Source organism: Ciona intestinalis, unplaced genomic scaffold (assembly GCF_000224145.3).
Source record: "Ciona intestinalis unplaced genomic scaffold, KH HT000150.2, whole genome shotgun sequence".
NCBI lineage: Eukaryota > Metazoa > Chordata > Ascidiacea > Phlebobranchia > Cionidae > Ciona > Ciona intestinalis.
In genome coordinates, this window is record NW_004190472.2 from 73,084 (window position 1) to 93,531 (window position 20,448).

The 20,448-nt window shown below is 34.2% G+C and overlaps 5 protein-coding genes across 6 annotated transcripts in view; 2 read left to right on the forward strand and 3 right to left on the reverse strand.

Annotated features, from left to right (window-relative positions):
* LOC100181975 overlaps positions 1 to 855 on the reverse strand; it is a 3,773-nt gene extending 2,918 nt beyond the window's left edge. The window contains exon 1 of the mRNA XM_002119265.4: positions 672 to 855. Coding sequence (XP_002119301.1) covers positions 672 to 787 — 116 coding nt within the window. The 5' untranslated portion in view covers positions 788 to 855. The remainder of the gene's footprint in view (positions 1 to 671) is intronic.
* An 862-nt stretch (positions 856 to 1,717) lies between these two features.
* LOC100185162 lies at positions 1,718 to 4,626 on the reverse strand. The gene is made up of 4 exons (XM_002119394.4): positions 4,610 to 4,626; positions 4,349 to 4,523; positions 3,115 to 3,350; positions 1,718 to 2,279 (listed from the first exon to the last, which is right to left on the reverse strand). The coding sequence occupies exons 2-4, from the start codon at positions 4,467 to 4,469 to the stop codon at positions 1,935 to 1,937; spliced, it is 702 nt and encodes a 233-aa protein (XP_002119430.2). The 5' UTR covers positions 4,470 to 4,523; positions 4,610 to 4,626; the 3' UTR covers positions 1,718 to 1,934.
* A 640-nt stretch (positions 4,627 to 5,266) lies between these two features.
* Positions 5,267 to 7,518, forward strand: LOC100177307 (N-acetyltransferase 9-like protein). Its single transcript, XM_002119499.5, has 2 exons — positions 5,267 to 5,656; positions 6,811 to 7,518. Exons 1-2 carry the CDS (start codon positions 5,433 to 5,435, stop codon positions 7,220 to 7,222), a joined length of 636 nt encoding a protein of 211 aa, XP_002119535.1. The 5' UTR covers positions 5,267 to 5,432; the 3' UTR covers positions 7,223 to 7,518.
* On the reverse strand, positions 6,621 to 17,616 carry LOC100179648. The gene is made up of 13 exons (XM_002119602.4): positions 17,279 to 17,616; positions 16,399 to 16,538; positions 15,241 to 15,334; positions 14,710 to 14,812; positions 13,765 to 13,843; positions 13,404 to 13,480; positions 12,776 to 12,946; positions 12,104 to 12,258; positions 11,191 to 11,307; positions 9,746 to 9,832; positions 9,205 to 9,345; positions 8,554 to 8,697; positions 6,621 to 7,374 (listed from the first exon to the last, which is right to left on the reverse strand). The coding sequence occupies exons 2-13, from the start codon at positions 16,527 to 16,529 to the stop codon at positions 7,249 to 7,251; spliced, it is 1,425 nt and encodes a 474-aa protein (XP_002119638.1). The 5' UTR covers positions 16,530 to 16,538; positions 17,279 to 17,616; the 3' UTR covers positions 6,621 to 7,248.
* Positions 17,617 to 18,771: 1,155 nt separating this feature from the next.
* LOC100186758 overlaps positions 18,772 to 20,448 on the forward strand; it is a 6,903-nt gene continuing 5,226 nt past the window's right edge. Inside the window, exons 1-3 of one of the 2 annotated variants that reach the window (XM_026839079.1) lie at positions 18,772 to 18,954; positions 19,341 to 19,609; positions 19,893 to 20,277. In XM_026839079.1, coding sequence (XP_026694880.1) covers positions 18,790 to 18,954; positions 19,341 to 19,609; positions 19,893 to 20,277 — 819 coding nt within the window. In that variant the 5' untranslated portion in view covers positions 18,772 to 18,789. The remainder of the gene's footprint in view (positions 18,955 to 19,340; positions 19,610 to 19,892; positions 20,278 to 20,448) is intronic. The other variant, XM_026839078.1, reaches the window with a different exon arrangement.

Sequence of the window (20,448 nt, forward strand, 5' to 3'; positions counted from 1 at the left end):
AGTAGGATGGGGAAGACGGGACACTTTTAGCACGTAATATCCAGATATGCTGACCGTGTTTTAAACAATTCACAACGTTTCATAGAAGTCGTGAGAATACGGTTTTATAATCCTTTGAGTGTTCTTTGTTTACTATCAAATTGGACGAGAAAATAGAATGAAAAGGCGTCCCATCCTCCCCCGCCCTACTATATGATATTTCTTATAATGATGGCCAAATAAGGGACTAGTACATTATATATGTTATGCAAGTCATATATTTTACACATTGTGTAAATAAAGGGATATTAAAGCCATATAGCAGTGTGACACGCCATGGGACTTAAGCCACATTTGTCTTTTTACATTAAGCTATATATCGGTTATTTTATTATTTAAACAAATAACTGGTAAAAAATTATTTAAACAAATAACTGGTTCCTTTTTCAAGATATTACAACTGTATATGAGGATACGGTTTTATAATTCTTTGAATGTTCTTTGCTTACTACCAAACGGGACGAGAAAGTAGAATGAAAAGGTATGCAATCTTCCCTCACCCTACTGTTTAAATGTTTTTTTACCCTAGAACAAGTTGAGGGTAAATAATGTTTGACTTAAAGTATCAAACAAAAGCGTGCTTTTTAAACAAAAGCGTGCTTGCTTTTTAGGATATCTTAAAACGTTCTTACTTTTCCATCAAGATAAGTCCAGTTGTTTTCGGTCCACCTGAAGAAACCTTTTCCCAGGATTCCTGGACACCTTCAATCTCGATTTCAGTTAAAGGCATCTCAACAACGAAACACATTCACTTTTAACACAACAGTTAGTCAGGTATTTACCTATCAATACACAATATGCAAACCTGCACCGTATGTCAACATATATTATAAAGAGTATAGGTGGGGAAAAGATAGGACACCTTTTTACTATTTTTTTCTTGTCCCATTTGGTAAAAACAAACAAAGAACACATAATTATAATACCGTATCTCCACGACTCCTATAGACCGTTGTTGTTTGTTTAAAACACGATCAAGATAATTGGATAATATGTGCTAAAGGTGTCCCTACTTCCCCACCCTACTATATATGCAAAAGCAAGATATTATCCTTACATAAACTCTATAACTCAGCAGTTAGAGAGACCTGGTTGTGAGTCGTCCTTTATTGGCAAGAAGGATCGAAACGATGTTTGTGTAAATATATATTTACTACCGCAGTGTTTGGTGTGTAACCTTTCAAACCACTCGTTAATATATAGTTAGTTAGTTAGTTAGGGTATAATCTCGTTTTATCTTTATGGGTGACGTATAGTGACATGAAGCGTTCCCGTAAATATAAATTTCATTCAAAGTTAATTTAACGGTAAAGCTTGATTTTAGCTGGAACCCCCGTTCCTTAAGCTCGATAAATAAAGTGGGTTGGGGTAAGATGGGACACCTTTTCCTTCTATTTTCTCGTCCCATTTAGTAGTAAACAACGAACATTTAAAGAACTATTAAACCGTATCCTCACGACCCCTATAGACCGCTGTTAAATGTGCAAAACATGATCAGGATATTAGGAAAATATGTGATAAAAGTATTTTAAAATTCGTATTATAGGTCATTGTTAAACGGAGCCAAACATTACTTTTCAATCCGATATACAGAAAGCATGTGAGCTTGTAAGACCTTAACGAATGAACCTTTCACTCAAGAATGCTAACTATCTCACTCCCAACTACTTTCCATATAACGCAGTTGTGTTTTAATAAAGGTTTGATACAATTTAACGCAACAACAGACCGCGGATAGAAATCGTTAAACAGGAATAACTTTGCACATTTATTGTGGCCAACAAACCATCTTGTCGCTGCTTTTATGATTCGCCGAGATGACGTAGCTTGCACTGTCCTTGCAATAAAGAGTGGAACGCTTCAAGAATATTAAATAAACTAAAATTACAGAGCAATCAAAACAAAATATCATCATGTTGACTGGCTGCGGCCTTATAGCTCGTCTCTGAGTTATAGCTAGTTATCTGACTTTCAGTTGCAGGAGTTTGGTTGAATTTCTCCTCGACTGCTCGCGCTTTAACAAGTGATCCATCCGCTGCTATGTGAGTTGTACAAGCGCCGAATCCAACCGGTTCTATATTCACTGTCATTGATGTCGCTTTTGACTTCTTGTGCTTCGTGGAAGAGGGCAAAACCGGTGCCCGCCTGGGTCCGTGTGAGCGCTTCGACTCACTTTGTTTTTTTGTTTCTTCTTTTTTCTCATCTCCTTTAAAGTTCTCGTTTGCCGAATATGCTCCGTTCTGCAGCAAATAAAGGACCACATGAAAGAAACTAATTTAAAATCGAATTAGGCATTCAATTTAGCCACAACAAAACGCAGAAATTAGCTTGGGAGAAATAAATAACTACAATAGCGAAGATATCGAACATAAATTCAACGTCATTAACGAGCTTCGAAACGTCGCTAGAGGATACATTATGTTTGCAAATCAATATCCGTTTCGGTAAAGAAAGAAGTTATTATCGCCTAAGGGACACGTATTGACTATGTTATATAATAATAGATTGGGGCAAGCTATAGTCTATTTTTTATTTTCGTTTATCGTCCCATTTGGTAGTAAACAGACACTATGTTTAAAATATAAATGCTCGTCTATTCTTACGACTTTAAAAGAGTGTTTTTATTAGTTTAACACACGATTACGAAATATCTAACATTATAAGCTCACTCCATTACCCCACAGTAGTATATATATTTAGTTGAGATAACGTTACACTTAAACGGGACAAACATAACTGCTTCGAACAAACATTATCGGCTTCATTGCGTTATCAATTCGGTGCGAAAAATTGTGCGTAATGCATTATATGCGATACAGAATGCATGGATAAAAAATAAATAGCTTGCAATTCGTAAAATAAACAAGCATAAGATATATAGTAGTTTTGGGTAGGACGGGACACCTTTTCAGTCTGTTTTCTCGTCCCATTTGGTAGTACCAAAGAACATAGAATTACAAAACCGTTCCGTTACGGCATAGACCGTTGTTAATTGTTTAAAACGCAATCAGGAATACTGAATATTATGTGCTAAAGGTGTACCGTCTTTTCCTCATTCTACTATATGTGTCTTACCACGCGTCCGGTCATAAACATGTTCGACTCTTTGTTGATATCAGAACCGTACCACCCAGCGTCACCTAGCGGATTCGTATCGAGTTTTTCTTCGTCGGCAGTTTTTTTCTTGCAACAACAACAAAGGAGTTTCTCAACGTGGAAATATTTCCCGATAAATATACCAGCCACGGCTACCATGACAGAGGCCGATAAAGCTACACCAAGTACCACGACCTTGTTACTGCCGCCTGCGTCTGTAGGTTGTAAAATATATGTGAGATTAAGTAAGTTATGTGGAAAGTGGGGTAGGATGGGATATCTTTAGTGGGATAAGATGGGGCATCGTTGGTGGGGTAGGATGGTGTATCTTTAGTGGGATAAGATGGGATATCGTTGGTGGGGTAGGATGGGATATCTTTAGTGGGATAAGATGGGGGTATCGTTGGTGAGGTAAAATAGGAGACCGTTAGTGGGGTTGGATAAGATATAACAGTGGGGTAAGATGGGATACAGCAGTGGGGTAGGATGGGATACGGTTAGCGAGGTAAGATGGGGCATCGATGGGATATGAGTGAATGAGTTTAATATGAGTGAATCTATGTAACATATTTATCCTTAATTGCGTGGCGAGATAAGGACAGTCGTTATAACTCGGGTGTTCTGTCCCATACAACTCGTGCCAGCTTACAAGTTACCACGTATAGTAACGTGGGATAAGACGTGATATCTTTAGCACACAATGTCCTGGTTGTGTTTTAAACAATTAACAACAGTCTATATGGAAGTCGTAGGGGTGCGGTTTTAAAATTCTTTGAATATGTTTTGTTTACTACTAAATGGAATGAAAAGGTGTCCCACCTACCCCCATCCCACTATATGTAACTTAGTGATGATTATTTATGGTTAAACCACTTTTATTTTCTTCTAAAAATGTGAGGTTCTACATCAAGGGTCACCAGTGGACCTGGGATTTAGGATCAGATTGTCGCCACATTCCAACTCTGGTAAACTACAGACCCTTATATATATATATATATATATATATATACATTTAGTGGGGTGGGGGAAGATGGGACACTTTTTCGTTCCATTTTCTTATGCCATTTGGTAGTAAACAAAGAACATTCAGAAAATTTTAAAAACGTATCCTGACGACTTTATAGACCGTTGTTAATACAATCAGGATATTTCTATTTTATGTGCTAAAGGTGCCCCATCTTCCTCACCCTACTATACATAATGTTTGACTCGCCTTTTTTATCTTCATCATTCGTCTCTTCGTCAGGTGTCCTCATGACGTCATCAGAATTTTGTCCCAAAGCAGATTGAAATAGAAACACCAGCACAAGAGCAACGTAGATTGTAGATTTCATTATTTCCAAGTCTTTGATTGCAGTCAATTTTAATGCGATATATTCTCAAACTGTCTGTTAGAATATATAAACGCATAGTTAGGTTACAAAACAAAGAAAAAAAAGGGAAAACTTAAAGACTTGTTCTAAATAATACATACCGTAGATAAGCAACGAGTGAATATTGTTAGGAATATTGTCATAAATGAATTTTAAAAACTGTAAAGAACTTTCTAATCTGGTAAATAACGTAAGAATTCTATAGTTCACGGTAAAAAGCTAGATTAAAATGCCTTGATCATAGTTCCGGTAAAATTTTTCTCTGGACTTTTACCAACACTAATTACTAACCCCCTTTATTGACTGTAAGCTTCTAATATAGTACTTGTTATTTTGTGTGTATTTCTAACGGATATTACGGCTGTAAATCTGGTTCGAACAATGCTGGCAAAAATGACATCAATACACGTAATCCTTTGTGTGTAGACGGCCCATGGTAGATGCGAATATTTTGCCCCAGGCGTTAAAGTGGTTTGTCAACAATCACATTCCTGGGTTGAGACTTGAAATTAAATAAGTAATAATCACTTTCAGACGCGTGGCCGTTTGGGTCGCCGAGTGCAACATAATTGCCTATATTAATTTATGGTAATATAGTAGGGTGTGGGAAGACGAGACACCTTTTCATTATAATTTTTCGTCCCATTTGTTAGTTAACAAAGAACATTCAAAGAATTATAAAACCGTATCTTCACGACTCTCATAGACTGTTGCGCATTTAACAATAGTATATGTTGATTATGTTCGCGTTCGTTTTAGGTCTAAACTGCATAATAAGTAAAATATAACAGTTGAACTGGTCAAAATTTTAGTATGGGCGAATGGGGACAAATCATATTTTGACTTTGTCTTGTATCACCTACGGGCATTTCCCTGCTACGAGGAGTTACAAAAAATATGCTTCACGTAATTGAAGAATAAAATATGAAAGTCAACGAAAATGTTGCGTTAGTGGGCGACGAAGTTGTATTGGTACCTTATAAGAAGCACCATGTATTGAAATATCACGAATGGATGAAGTCGCCTACACTGCAACAATTAACTGCTTCTGAACCTTTGACTTTAGATGAGGAATACGAAATGCAAGAATCGTGGTCTAAAGATGAAAACAAACTAACGTTTATTATTCTGTGTCTTTCAAAATGGAGGTAATGACATATTGTACGCATATAGTTTAAACACATTACAATTGATGTGGCTCTGGTTAACATAAAACAGATTTTTTCACTGGCACTGTGACACACTTTTTGGTGCTAGTAAAGAATCCCCTTCCACCTTATTTGCTAACCACTAACCCCTAGGTTAGGGGGTTAGGTGTTAACGGTTAGGGGGCTAGTGGTTATAGGGGTTAGGAAATAAGGTGGGGGGGGAAAGACTCTTCACTAACACCCAGTTTTTAGCACGCTAGCCTTTAACAAGAAGGTTATAGGTTCAAGGCTCGTCAATGCTACCATTGTGGGCCTATGTATCTCTAGGCAAGACACTTATTGGCAATTGCTCCAACCCAGTGGTCACTAATGGGTTGTACAAATTGTCAGCCATACATAAATAAAAGTAATCACCCACAAAGTAACATACATGAATAACATGATATAGCATTTATTTAATTTATGGTTAACATCAGCCAGTACGAATTATTTAAATCGTTAGTTCTAAGACATTGAAGTTAAGATTGTCATAAAAGTTTGTCCATAGTTCTGGTCTCCAAAAAGCATTTCTGGCTTAATCAATTTTGGATATATGCCGGTTTAATTTTTCCTAAAAATAATTTTGTTGAATACCATATTCTGCTCACTGGAAACAGAAAATTCTCTTAATTTTAAAATATTTCAAATGCCCAGTCTTAAGTACATCAATCTGTACAATTTACATGTCACTAACAATCCGTAAACTTAACACCATTTGAAAATGGAACTCACACAACTTCATACCTGCAAATTCTGCTTACATAACACTGTGAAGTTCACTTTGCAACCAGAATGTTATAAAAAACGACGCATCAAAAATTGTCTTGCTTTCTCACCTCGCAAGGCAAAAACAGCAATAAAATAATGAACCAAAAGTAAAAGCTGACATGCGGAATATATAATTCAACCCACACTTGCACATCAGTTTGGGCAGAAATTATCTATTTTTTGGGCAGAAATTATCTAAAAAACTGCATGAAAATAGCAAAGATTATAATTTGTATTAATAAAAGCAAATATACATTGCAATATTTCTCAGTTGCAACAAGCAAAAAACCTAAAAATGCGAGCTTGACAGTGAAATATAATAAAATAACAAGCATTATATATTCCAGAGAATTCTGTAAATCGCGAATTCAAAAGCCAACCCAAGAAACTTTAAGCGAACAAGATGATGTTGGAGCCATGGTGGGCGATATTAATGTCTATATGCACGAACAGGATGCTGAAATATCAGTGATGGTTGCAGAGACCAAATATCAAAAGCTCGGCTTTGGGACGGAGGCGTGCCATCTTATGATGCAATATGTTATTTCTGTGTTGAATGTGGAAAAATTCGTTGCAAAAATTGACACAGAAAATATCCCGAGTTTGAAATTATTTCAAGACAAACTATGTTTTAAAGTGACAACTGAGTGTAATGTGTTTGGGGAAGTTACGCTACAGCTTCACAATCAACAACAGAATTATAAAGAAAAACTAAACCTGCAAAATTATGACCAGTTTTTGCTTGGTACCTGCACTTAATATTATATATTGTGAGAAAAAAAGTTTTATTTCTTGTTTGAACCCCAGTCATAATGTAGGTAAACTAGTTTATATGCATTCTTGTCCAATAGAAGTGCTAAATCTTGTTTCTTCAATCCATTTGGCATGTGTTCTTTTACCCATAGTAAGACCTGAAGTACAACTTTATTATTGCGTATATGATGTAACAAATATATGTAAATTATGTTACTTGCTTGCGTATATGATGTAACGAATACATAAATGATATTACTTTCTTGCGTATATGATGTAACGAATACACATAAATGATATTACTTGCTTTATTCTAGCATGGCCGGAAAATGACAGTCGTTATAACAAGGGTGTTCTCTTTTATACAGCTTGTGCCTGTTTACGGTTTACCAGAATGTATTTTTGTTTTTGTTTTTAATGTATGGCTGACAATTTTTCAATGTTTGGGAAAATATCCTACTAGTAATGAATAAAGTTCGATTTATGTTTTTTGTTTGTTTGGAAACATTGGCATCTTAGCAATTTGAATTAAATAAAGTTTTTAGGATTTATAAAAAATTCTTGATTTTATGGTTATTTAAGAGAAAAACACAAAACATGGGGGAAGCACCAGAACAAAGTGGGAAAATAATATTAACATTTGCCGTCTAAGATCTGGTGCTACTAAATACGTACCAGACAAAAATCAAGTCCAACCAATTGTATATAATAAGAAATATATATTTTGCCTAAATGGCATCGTCAGTCTCCTATTTAAATAGAATTATTTGATGTCTACTTTGTCAAAAGCAGGCTGTATACTTCACAATAGAAGTACAATGGTTATTATGAATGCTATTCATTCTCCTTTGTCAGGGAAACTGTTTCTGATTTCACGCCATATGTGGTGTCTTCATACTTCTCATACACATATATATGCAGCGGTTAGTAACTATAAAACCTTGTTGAAACATTTTTAAAATACCAGCTCTTATTATTTAGGCAACTAAGCATTAAAAGTACGGTGATTATTTATCATTGCTTTGTGTTTTTATGCAATAACTCTCAATTGCTGTAACCCAGTGGTCACTAATGAGTTGTTTAAATGTCAGCCATACAGGAAAAAAACACCCAGATGTTACATACATGATAACTTGTAAGCGGGCATGATGTGAATGAAACAGAACACTTGTGTTATAACTGCCAGTGCCTTGCCACGTGAGGATAAATAGCTACGTATGTGGTAACTTGTAAGCGGGCCAAGGTGCGTGTGAAACAGAACGCCCATGGTATAACAACTGTAGTTGCCCACCAATGCAAGGATAAATAAATTTGATAAAATTATTCATTCCATTTACCTCATGGGGCGTGTTGCCAAAATCTTCTTTATACCACTTGAATATAAGACTTAAACCAATGAGACCTTGTTTCTTGTCCACTCTACAACCATCTTCACCCTCAAGGAAGGAAGCTGCTGCCAATTTCAACTGATTTTCTATATTCTGTGTATTGGTAAATGATACTTATGATTGAATGTAAGTTATTTATCTGGAGGCGCAAAAAAAGAATCCAAAAAAATAATAAAAAACACCCACACAAGTTTACATAGGTGGTACATCATAATAGGGCACAAGGTGTATCAAACAGAACACCCGTGTTACAACAACTGGTTGCCCGCCACGTGAGGATAAATAAGTTACATACGTGAAAACTTGTAAAAGAGCTTGAGGTGTATAAAACAGAACACCCGTGTTACAACGGCTGGTTGCCCCGCCATGCGGGGATAAATAAGTTACATACATGAAAAATTGTAAAAGAGCACGAGGTGTATGAAACAGAACACTTAGGATATAATGACTGGCAGTGCCTTGCCATGCGAGGATAAATAGCTACATATGTGGTAACTTGTAAGCGGCACGAGGTGCATAAAACAGAACATCCGTGTTAACAAAGACTTGTTTTCCAGACACAGGAGAATACATAAGTTACATTAATTTATTCCTACTCACATCTGGAGAATAAGTTTTAATAGGTGGACAACTCTTGGCTCCACAAACCAATGCAAAGTGTATGAGAGGTTCATTTGGTTGGAGGATATACTGAAGTCGTGGATCAGATTTCGAGAATGGTTTCACCATCATACCAACACCCTGGTGAAGTTAAATAAGTTAGACACACTATATATTGGTACATCTCAAGGGAAATGTCTGGCGCCGTGGCAAAGTGGTTAGCGCACCTGCCTGTAACCAATAGGTAATGGGTTCAAGGCTCGACGCTGCTACCATTGTGGGCAAATGTGTCCTTGGGCAAGATATTCATTCATTTATTCAAATGAACATATGGGTTGTCCAAATTGTTAGCATACACGGCAAAAAAACAGAAAAAAAACCCACAGAGTTGGAGGATTGGCAGCAAAAGTACATCTGTTTAAACCGCGTAAAAGGGTAAATTGTACTTGTGTTTTATTTAAATATGTCAAACGAAATGGGTTACACCAACAAATGTAAAGAATAAAACTCTACATCAAGTTATAAACATATTTAGTATCACCTTTCTATTTGCTCTCAAAACTCCATTCTCAATTTCTTGCAAATTAAATTTATGTCCACCAATGATGTAACTTGCGTCGTTAAAAAACTAAAAATATTTTAAATGTGAAATTAAAAACCATTTCTCCATTATAAGCCAAAAGTAAAACTACATTTCGTCATAAACCCATTTCATAAAGCTGCCATGCTATTTAGTTTTTTTTAGTTTATTTACAAATGCCATTTAGTCATATTAAACCTACTTTTATAAAGCTACATCTTTTTATTTTTTAAATGTTAAATATAAAAATAAAGCATTTCTTCATTATAAGTGACAAGCAAACTTCATTTCGTCATAAACCCATTTCATAAAGCTGCCATGTTTTAATAATAGGGCTCGAGAATAAATTGTTTGTACAGTTGGCTAACCAAACCCAATTTAAATTCATTAAATTTTAATGCAGGGTTAATAATGGACCTTGTGCTTGTATAAGATGTTCCCTCATTTGTGTAAAGTAGGCATCTATATTGATGTTTTCAATGCCAAACCATGTGTATATAATTTATCACCATCTTCTAAAATAGCAAAACCAGGCAAAATGCAATTTTCTGTTGTTTTAGTCTTAGTGTTAATTTTCAAAACAGTAGATTAGACTCATTAGAATTTAACAAAAGTTTCCCTACTCAATTTTGTAAAGCAAGCATCTATATTGATTATTGGTCTCATTGCCAAACCATGTATGTTGATAAGTAATCTTCTAAACAAGCAGTCTTTATTAATGTTAATAATGTTGGCAGAATAAAATATTCTGTTTCAAAACCGTATATTACAAAGTTTAACAAAGTTTTCGAATTCAATTGTGCAAGCATCTATATTAGTGTTTTATGCCATACCATGTCACACTGTGTGCTGATAATTTATATCTTCTAAAATAGGCAGGATACATTTTCTTGTTGTTTTAGTGCCCATTTCCAAACAGAACATTACCGATCATGTTTTTATTGAACCAAGTCTGATGGTATTCAATGATACATAGAATGTCATATACCAAAGCCACACTCATTTATCAGTACAATTGAAAGGAGGTTATTATATTCTAAGTTTTCCTCTATTATTGTAGTTCATATATACATTAGGGTGGGGGAAGATGGGACACCTTTTAACTCTATTTTCTCGTCCAGTTTAGTAGTAAACAAAGAACCTTTAAAATATCATAAAACTATATCCTCACGACTTCCATAGACCGTTGTTAATTATTAAAAACACGATCAGGATATTTGTATATTGTGTGCTAAAGGTGTCCCGTCTTCCCCCACACTACTATATAATATACTTTAACAGTTTTGCAATGGTCTATTTCCATTTTATTCTATGTGGGTGAGGTCCTGCAGCGAGGCACGCCATTGGTCTTGAGTTTAAGTCAGGATTGGCCTATTTCCCTAATGAACTAATAAACAAGAACCAACCTTGTATCTTTGCCAAGTAGTTTCTGGGAAGCCAAGTTTGATATTCGCATGAATAACAAGTGCGTTGTATATGTTGATGAAGAAAGCCAAGCTCTCTTGTCTTGGCATGTCATCTATCTGTGTGGATGAATCAATGTTACTTTTATCCATGGCGGGGCAAAAACAGTCTTTATATAACACGATTTTCGTTTCATACACCCCGTGTCAGCTTACAAGTAACCACAAATATAACTTTGTGTGTGATTTTGAGCGGATTTTTGTAAACACACCATATGTGTGTCTGGTGTATAAGAAGACACTCATGTTATAAATGAACAGTGAGCATGAGGTGTATGAATACACCATGTGTGTCTGGTGTATAAGAAGACACCCATGTTATTATAACTCGACAGTGAGCATGAGGTGTATGAACACACCATGTGTGTCTGGTGTACAAAGACACCAATGTTATAGCTCGAAAGTGAGCATGAGGTGTATGAATACACCATGTGTGTCTGGTGTACAAAGACACCAATGTTATAGCTCGAAAGTGAGCATGAGGTGTATGAATACACCATGTGTGTCTGGTGTATAAGAAGACACCAATGTTATTATAACTCGAAAGTGAGCATGAGGTATAGGAATTCATTATGTGTGTCTGGTGTATAAGAAGACACCAATGTTATAACTTAACAGTGGGCATGAGGTGTATGAATACATCATGTGTGTCTGGTGTATAAGAAGACACCCATGTTATAACTCGACAGTGAGCATGAGGTGTATGGATACACCATGTGTGTCTGGTGTATAAGAAGACACCCATGTTATAACTCGACAGTGAGCATGAGGTGAATAGAAATACATTATGTGTGTCTGGTGTATAAGAATAGTTAGGCATAATGTAAACCGGAACCACAGTTAGTTCCCATCACACCTGTGCCCTTTGCAGTTGAGCAACTTGTTCAACGTAATCTTTAAACTTCACGCTTTCACTGATACCCGTGTAATCTACATGTTTGCCGTCCTTGGAAAGAAAGTCACCATAGAGATGTAATATTGTTTTCCTTATCAACAAAGACAGTTCTGACGCTGTGAAAAATATTACACCTGTTTTAATGCTTTTAAAAATAGATATTTATAGCAAAAGTAATATATTATGTTAAACAATATTTTATCTTCTATGCTGTGAGACTTTGTCAAGTTTAACTTCTTGTATCAGAAAACCGTTCTTCAAAAGTGTTTTATTACATCATCATTATACTATTGTCCAGTGGCGCAGCCAGAAAAAAATAAGGAGGAGTTTTAATCAAAAAGTTTTCAGAAATATTTAAAAAAAAATTTTTTTTAATTAATTTTTTTGGGGGGTTAAAAGGGCCAAGGGGGGAGGGGTCGCGACACCCTAAACCCCCCTGGCTGCGCCACTGCTATTGTCTGTAATAGGGTAGAAAAGTTCTTGAACGAAAAATTAATCAGATAAACAAATTTTAAATTAAAGGATTTAACTGGATCACATTTCATTATTTAGTTAAAACGCTTACATTTTGAGTTTCAATTAAAATTTCATTTTTTGGATAAAAATTATTTAGTAAAAACTCAAGATTCATACCAGAAGTCAATGCCTTGTAGGATGTTAAGCCAGCATTCAATGCATTTGAAGGCCAATGTTGGAGCAAGCGATATAGAGTTGAATCATCTTTCATGTTTTGAACCTTTTTTACCGCTGCCATAAACTTCTTGTTGATCAGTTCTTGGCCAATTTCTTTAGCGGAATCTCTATCTGGTGGTGAATGTTTTACATTCTTCTTGTAATACAGTATGTGGTTTAAATATTATTAAATGTATATATTTATGTAAGGTTTAAATATGATTGTTTATTATGCATCACTCTTACAGTGAGTAGCATGACTCTGCAAAATTTACTGTGTTTATTTATAGGTGGCCAGAGTGTTGGGGTAATGAGAATAATCTGGTTTAAATCACAAGGACCTCACTCGTACATAATAGAACGTGCAAATACAATGTTGAGGTTATGGGCCAACTCTGCCCTAAATCGCATGTTTAACAACAAGGACCACAACCATATGGAATCTACATAATTATATTCAAATTTGAATTTAGGAAAACAATATTTAAAGCATAGATAAATCATCCAACATTAATCATTCAATCCATGGAAATTAATTGATGCAACGCCTACATTAGATAAATATATGAATCACCGGTTTAATTCATACCTGTCTTCTTTTTAATTGTGATATAGGTGATCAAATCTTCCCCCGTAAATGACTTTGTCTCATTTGTTAAGAAACGACTGAAAATTAAAATTATATTAGGGGATAATAAGGTAATATTGGACTTATTGGTATACCCCATGTATACTTACTTAGGAATACTGCCTACTACAATATGCCACTATTAAACTTTTTGCAAACCCAGTAAAAATGGAATTAATGATTTTAACAAATTACACTTTTGCTTAAACATTTTTTTAACAAATTACAATTATTTAAGCTATTAAAATCGGACCTAATTTTTGGCATTTTCATATAAAAGAAGACAAAATATTGAAGACAGCTTTATTTAATTATTATTTACCGATGGTCGTAAATAATTTCAGTTTGTTCGCTGAAATCTTGAACTAAAGCCGACATTTCATCTTCCTCAGGTGGCAACACTGTAAAATTAAACACATCATCAATAAAAATCATTGCGCAACACTGCTAAAATGGAAATACATACTATTATAAAAAAATTGCGCACCACTGCAATAATAGAAACACAATCATCAAGATTCATTGCACAACACTGCTAAAATAGAAATACAAAACCATTGTTCAACACTGCTAAAATAGAAATTCAAAAACATTGCTCAACACTGTTAAAATAGAAATTTATTGTGCAACACTTTATTACCTAAACTGTCACTGCATAACTTTTTACATAACGGTTCGCCGAATTCAATATCCATTTCAAGTATTTTATTAAATATGAATATTTTCCTTCTAAATCTGCACTTGGGGTTTTGTTTCACATACGGTATGCTAAGTCATAGAAACATTATATTACAGAAAAACAGAATATTGCCCGGGGTAAAATAGAAGTATTTACCATTTTTGGAGTAACAGTTTTAAAATTGGGCAATCATTTTCAAATTAAATTTTCAGGTCATGATTTAGAAAGAATGCTGTCAATAATTTTTGTTTGTTTTAGAACGTGGTTCTTGGACCCTTTAAAATATACAGTCATTAAATTCCATTAGTTGATAAGCTACTAGTCAAGGTCTCACCTCACCTGTTTCAAAATTTATTTGAAGTAAATTACGTTTATTTGAAGTAAATTACGTATTACGGTAAGAACTACATTCCAACCAAAAATATTCTGATTAAGGACTGTTAACAAAATTTTGATAAAAATAATCAATTTAAATAACATTAAAAAGTTTTGTTTTTTATCTCTAAAAACTTTTTATTTTTTTACCAAATTGTGCTCTTTATTTTTGACACAAAAAAAACAAGATTTGACCAAATATTGAGATGATACCTGGAACATCATGTGTGTTTGATTCCATAACAGGTTGTGGGGAATCTGGAGGTGGTTCATTATGTTTAACCAGCTCTATCAACTCATTCAACCTATCTTTACTCTGTGTGGGATAAGCAATACAAGATAATTAATGCCAATTATTGCCTATTATAACCTACAAAACACAAGAAGTCGTATTTACAGTGACCACAATATAAAACTATTTATTCATAATTAAGACCGTGAATAAAGATATATTTCATCCACAAAGTAACATACATGGTAACTCGTAAGCTGGCACGAGGTGTTAAACCCGTGTGATAACGACTGTCGTTTTCCGGCCACGCGAGGATAAAGCAAGTTACATCCATTCATATGAATATTTTTATCAGTTAAACTAAAATGTACTGTTGTGATCAATTAACACTTAAAATAAGAACCAATTCCCTTTCTTGGTTATTTTGAATTAATGAGATATTCTAAAAATTTCAAACAAATAAAAAATATGTTATGTATGCCAAAATATAGGCTATTTAATAAAATTCTCACTAATTCTTGAAACTTGTCATTCCCACCAATGTGATGTTCGTTGAAAAATATTTGCGGCACAGAACGTTGGTCCGTAAGTTTCATCATGATGTCTCTGTTTGAAATTATATTAGTGAGATATTATAAAATATAGTGCTGTGGGGTAAGATAGGACACATTTAGCCCATAATATCCAAATATCCTGATCGTGTTTTAAACAATTAACAACGGTCTATGAAAGTCGTAAGGATGTGGTTTTATAATTCTTCGAATGGTCTTTTGTTTGCTACCAAATGGAACAAGAAAATAGGATGAAAATGTGTCCCATCTTCCCCCACTGTACTATATTACTTAAAATTGCTTCAACGGTAAAAACATTCAAGATTTTTTTAAATAAAAAGTTAGGTGATTCAGGTATTACATAATGCCTGAAAGCAACAAAGTATTCATTGAAAAATATTTACATACAAATACTCCAATAGGATTTGAATTGGAGATTAGCGTTCTCAGTCTAATGGAATTTTGATTAGAAACAATTTACTTTACCATACCATTTGAAGATAACAGACAAATAGATTACTAATTTTTCCATCTCTTTTACATTTATTGTCGTTAACAGTCAAATTAAACATTAGTTTTCTTATGTTCGGTGCCGTAGCACAACGGTTAGCCTGGTTGTCTAAACCCAAATGCTATGGGTTCATGGCTCGTCAAGGCTCGTCACTGTTACAATTTATTTGTCCTTGAGCATGAGTTGTTTAAATTGTTACCCATATTAAAAAACAATCACGCAAAGTTACATACATTAATAAAACAACTTATAACTGGACACGTGGTGTTTACAACAGAACACCCATGTTATAATGACTATCAATGTTCTGGGTGTTGGGGTAATGGGTCAAATCTGACCCAAATCCTAGGACCATAAGGTCCTCACTCATATAGAATATAATTTATGTTAATTTTACTTAAGCATCAAATAACTTAGTTGAATGAATGAAATTTAATTTGTCCCTCGGTCACGATAACGAAGAACAGGAAAGTTTATAAAAGGCAAAAGACGAGCAGTAACAGTAAAACACCAGTTGTTAAAACTCACTTATGAATGAAACACAAAATTAAATAACATTTTAGATAAAAAGATGTGACAGATACACTCAAATTTTACACTACAGTCACCTTTGCTCCGGGTGGTTATCCAAATTGACATCATTATACGGCAAGTTTAACGAATCTAATTTTTCTTTGGCAGCTTTGCAGTGCGGACAGCCAGATATTGAATAAACAAGAATTCGACCCTTTAGGTCCATTTTTAACTCCTAAATTAAAACGCAAGATTAAAAAAGTATAAAAATACAAGATTAGAAAGTAAACAAAACATGCAGCATATATATGTACAAAATTTTAGATTAATTTAAAACTGTAGTTTACAATTGTAGTAGTATTAGAATATAAAAAAATATTTACTCCCAAATAAAAATGCAAGATTAAAAATGATATATATATATATATATATATATATATAATTTTTAAATTTTGATGAAAACTGTAGTTTAGAACTGTAGTTTTAAAAAATATATATATATAAATATTACACTAATATTAGTCTTGTGGTCCAAAATAAATTTTGTGGGCAATAAGTTAATGGGTTCTGAACTGCAAAAACAAACAGCTTTATTGCCTTGGCTTGCCACTAAACAAATAAAAACGCCAAACGTTAATGTAACAAATATTCAAGCACTAAATTCTAGACAGAAAACACGCCCGAAATGAATCAAAAAACGTCTGAATGATAATCCTATGATCGTAGTTTACCAGGCGGTAATCGCAACGTAACAAGGTGCAATTAAAATAATTTTCTCTTCTGTAATTGTTATGTCACCTGACGAGCAATTACGTAATTCAAAGACGTTTTTCTGTATAAAACGTTCGTTTTTAATACATTTAACCAGTTTCTACGTACGTTGCACACAACTTAATGCAAATTTACAACAAAATTGAAAACAATACAGCGTTAAAATATTGCTTACAGTTTCCCAATATACACTTATGAACTTACCGGAAAAAAATGATCGATCTTATTCTAGGCGACTGGATTTTGTCCTCTCGTGCTCGTGCGACTGAATAGTTAGTGTAGTACCATGACAATGCATTAATATGCCTTTATTCTAATGGTATACGACTTACGTATGTAAGTACCGTACTAAAAAGTAGAAACTACCGACCAAAGTTAGTCGGTCGCGGTTACTATTGGTTACCGCGTTTTTTTTAGTCGGCCTACTAATAAAAAGTCAATTTTTATGCATTGCTTAATACAGAAGTTGGTCGGTGGAAATCTAATCGGCCGATTTCGGCGCCGACTAGTTTAGTCGGTGGTCGAAAATGCCACCCATGGTCTGCTTTCTGCTATAATACGATATAGCTCGGTGTTTATACAAATTTGTACGTAAATAGGTTGCACATTTTCTTACGTGTAAACACCATAAATAAAATCGCTAATTTAATACACAAAATGTGCATGTGTTTACGTTACATAATTAAAATCGACGTCGGTTGTAATCGTTTTTAAGGGGATTTTCCCAATGTCAAAACAAAAAAAATATTGTATTGAATTTTTCATCGAACACGTGTGTTTTGCATACACGACAACAACTATTTAAAAGTGAGTATTTTCTAGTTTATTTTTGTGCCAAGTAACATGATACTGGTCCATTCTGAAGCACGTACTAAGAAAATATTGCCCAATTTAGCGCATTTTTTCGTCGAAACCAAATAGATTGATCGAAACTATCTACACCGCGTACGTGACGCTAAGCATTTATCACTCAGTAAAAAAAGCCCATGTAAATAAAACTCCAATAAAAGCTCTAGCCATCACGCACGCAGAAGGAATGCTTCTTCAGTCCAGGAAACTTAATTATCCTGACTTCCTGCTTGCCATACAGAGCTTCCTTTTATCACCATGTGGTCGCGCAGCAAAGTCCGTGCAGTGTAGATTAGTTAAACTGTAAAAAACGAATTAATCTCTATAGTCTGGGACAGTTACTAGTTAATCAGTAACTGGAAGTCTCTGGGTACAGTATATAAATTTAGGTGTCTTGTAGTTAAAGTAAGAAAAGCATTGATTTTTTAACAGTAGAAAGTATAATGTATGCTTTGTTATTAGTTTTAAGTATAACACATCGAAAATAAATTAGAATACAGAAAAAATGAAAGTATACGGTATAGCTATAAAATACGGTTCTGTAAATTGTAGTTTTTTTAAACTAATGTAATTATACCTTTGGCGTCAGTTTCACATATAAAACTACAGTTTTTTATACTATTTTGTTGTTTCTTATTTAAGCCTAAAATCTAATAAATTTTTACAAGTATTGTCTTTCTGTAGAAAGTGTTCTGTGGAATTTGTTGAATCTAATGTAATTATACCTTTAGCGTCAGTTTCACATAAGAAAAACTACATTTGTGTTTTGTATTTCTTACTGTTTTTGTGTTTTGTGTTTCTTATCAAGCCTAAAATCCGATCAATTTTTAAACAATATTTTATTCTGCAGAAATTAACCAATTAAAATGTTGGTTAAGACTGTGTGTTGTTTGTTGGTTTGTGGTTTAAATATTTTAAATGTTGAATCACGAAATGATGTGAATGTTCATTATTACTCAAACAAACTGACAGAACCAGAGTTCATAACATCACATTTACAAGCTGAATATACTTCAAAAACGGGTCGAAAAGTGAGTAATGTTATATAGTTATATATAGAAAAATATTTAAAGACTCTACTCTTGATAAACATTTTTACCTTTGTTATTACATATTAATTTGCCACACCCACATATAAATAAATACCTATATAAAAGATCTTTATAAAATTGATATTTATTTACTGAATGTCTTATGTTTGCTACCTTGAAGTAAAAACAGGACGCAAAATAAGCAATGTTTAAGAACCAATACATCTTACATGTTTTGTACCAATTTTCAATGGGACTTTAAACATTCGTAAGTACATATTAATATTTGACCCCTGCATAAATAAATACCTATTTAATTCACTTTATTCTTATAACTCACTTTTAAAAGAAAATATGATTTCAGTTCCCCATCTGCTTATTTTCAGGTTTATGTTTTTGACAATGTCATTCCATATTCCCTTCTTTCTGCTACAAGGCAATACTTTAGCATGGATGACCATTGGAGGTTTGTACAGTTTGACGAACATATCAAAGACCCAAATGCAAAGTACGACAATGGGAATGGGGTTCCATGGAAATCATGGCAGGATCCAACACTCATGAGTGCAACCAGGATAGGGCATATACTTAAGGCGATGGTGGACACCGTATCTGCCAATGTAACGTCAATGAAACCACCTTTAACCATAGACCAGTAAGTTTTATTTATATAATTCCTACAACTGTTGTTTTGTTGCTATATCCTTTTTTAATCTTCGCTCCAATAATCGAAGAGTCGAATAAAAGTTATTATTTAATACAGGATGTTACTGGTTTAATCCAGTTTTATTGTTGTATAAAAGTAAAGGACCAAACTTATTGCATATTTTATGTATAACTGAAATATTTTCGTTAAATGTTGTAAACTTTTCGATAAATTACCACTTTTAACAGTAAAATTTGGTTTGTTAGTATTTTTAACAATATTAAATTTTTAGAGGTTTCAAAATGACGGAAATTTATTCTGGAATCGTTCGGCGTGGTGACCAGACATTGGTCCATAGCGACACACCTGCACCTAATTGTACCTCTGTTGTCAATGGTTACTCCACTGTCACATACACCAATACATTATGGCGCAAGAACAGCTACGGGGAGATGTTGTTTTACGAAGATAATTTGGAAGAACTCGATATTTTTGCCGCAGTCAGCGCACGATTTGGCCGAGTCATCGTTTGGGATTCAGCGATCCAATACATCACTCGCCCTCCTGGCATCGCCGAGCTCGCAGGGCAGTATCTTATTTTCTCCAGGTTTGAGATGGGCCAATCTGTGGTTTATGATAGAAGAACAAAGTTCCATAACCTGCTGGAAGACATGAAGGTACTTATGCACAAACATTGACTGATATAGTTTTAAATATTGTGGCTTCTATTCTATTTGGGTGAGGTCCTTGTTAAGAACCTGGGATTTAGGCCAGAGTTGGCCCATTACATCAGTATTGTATATATATACATTATATTCTATATGGGTAACCAGGGTAAGATTCTGGTC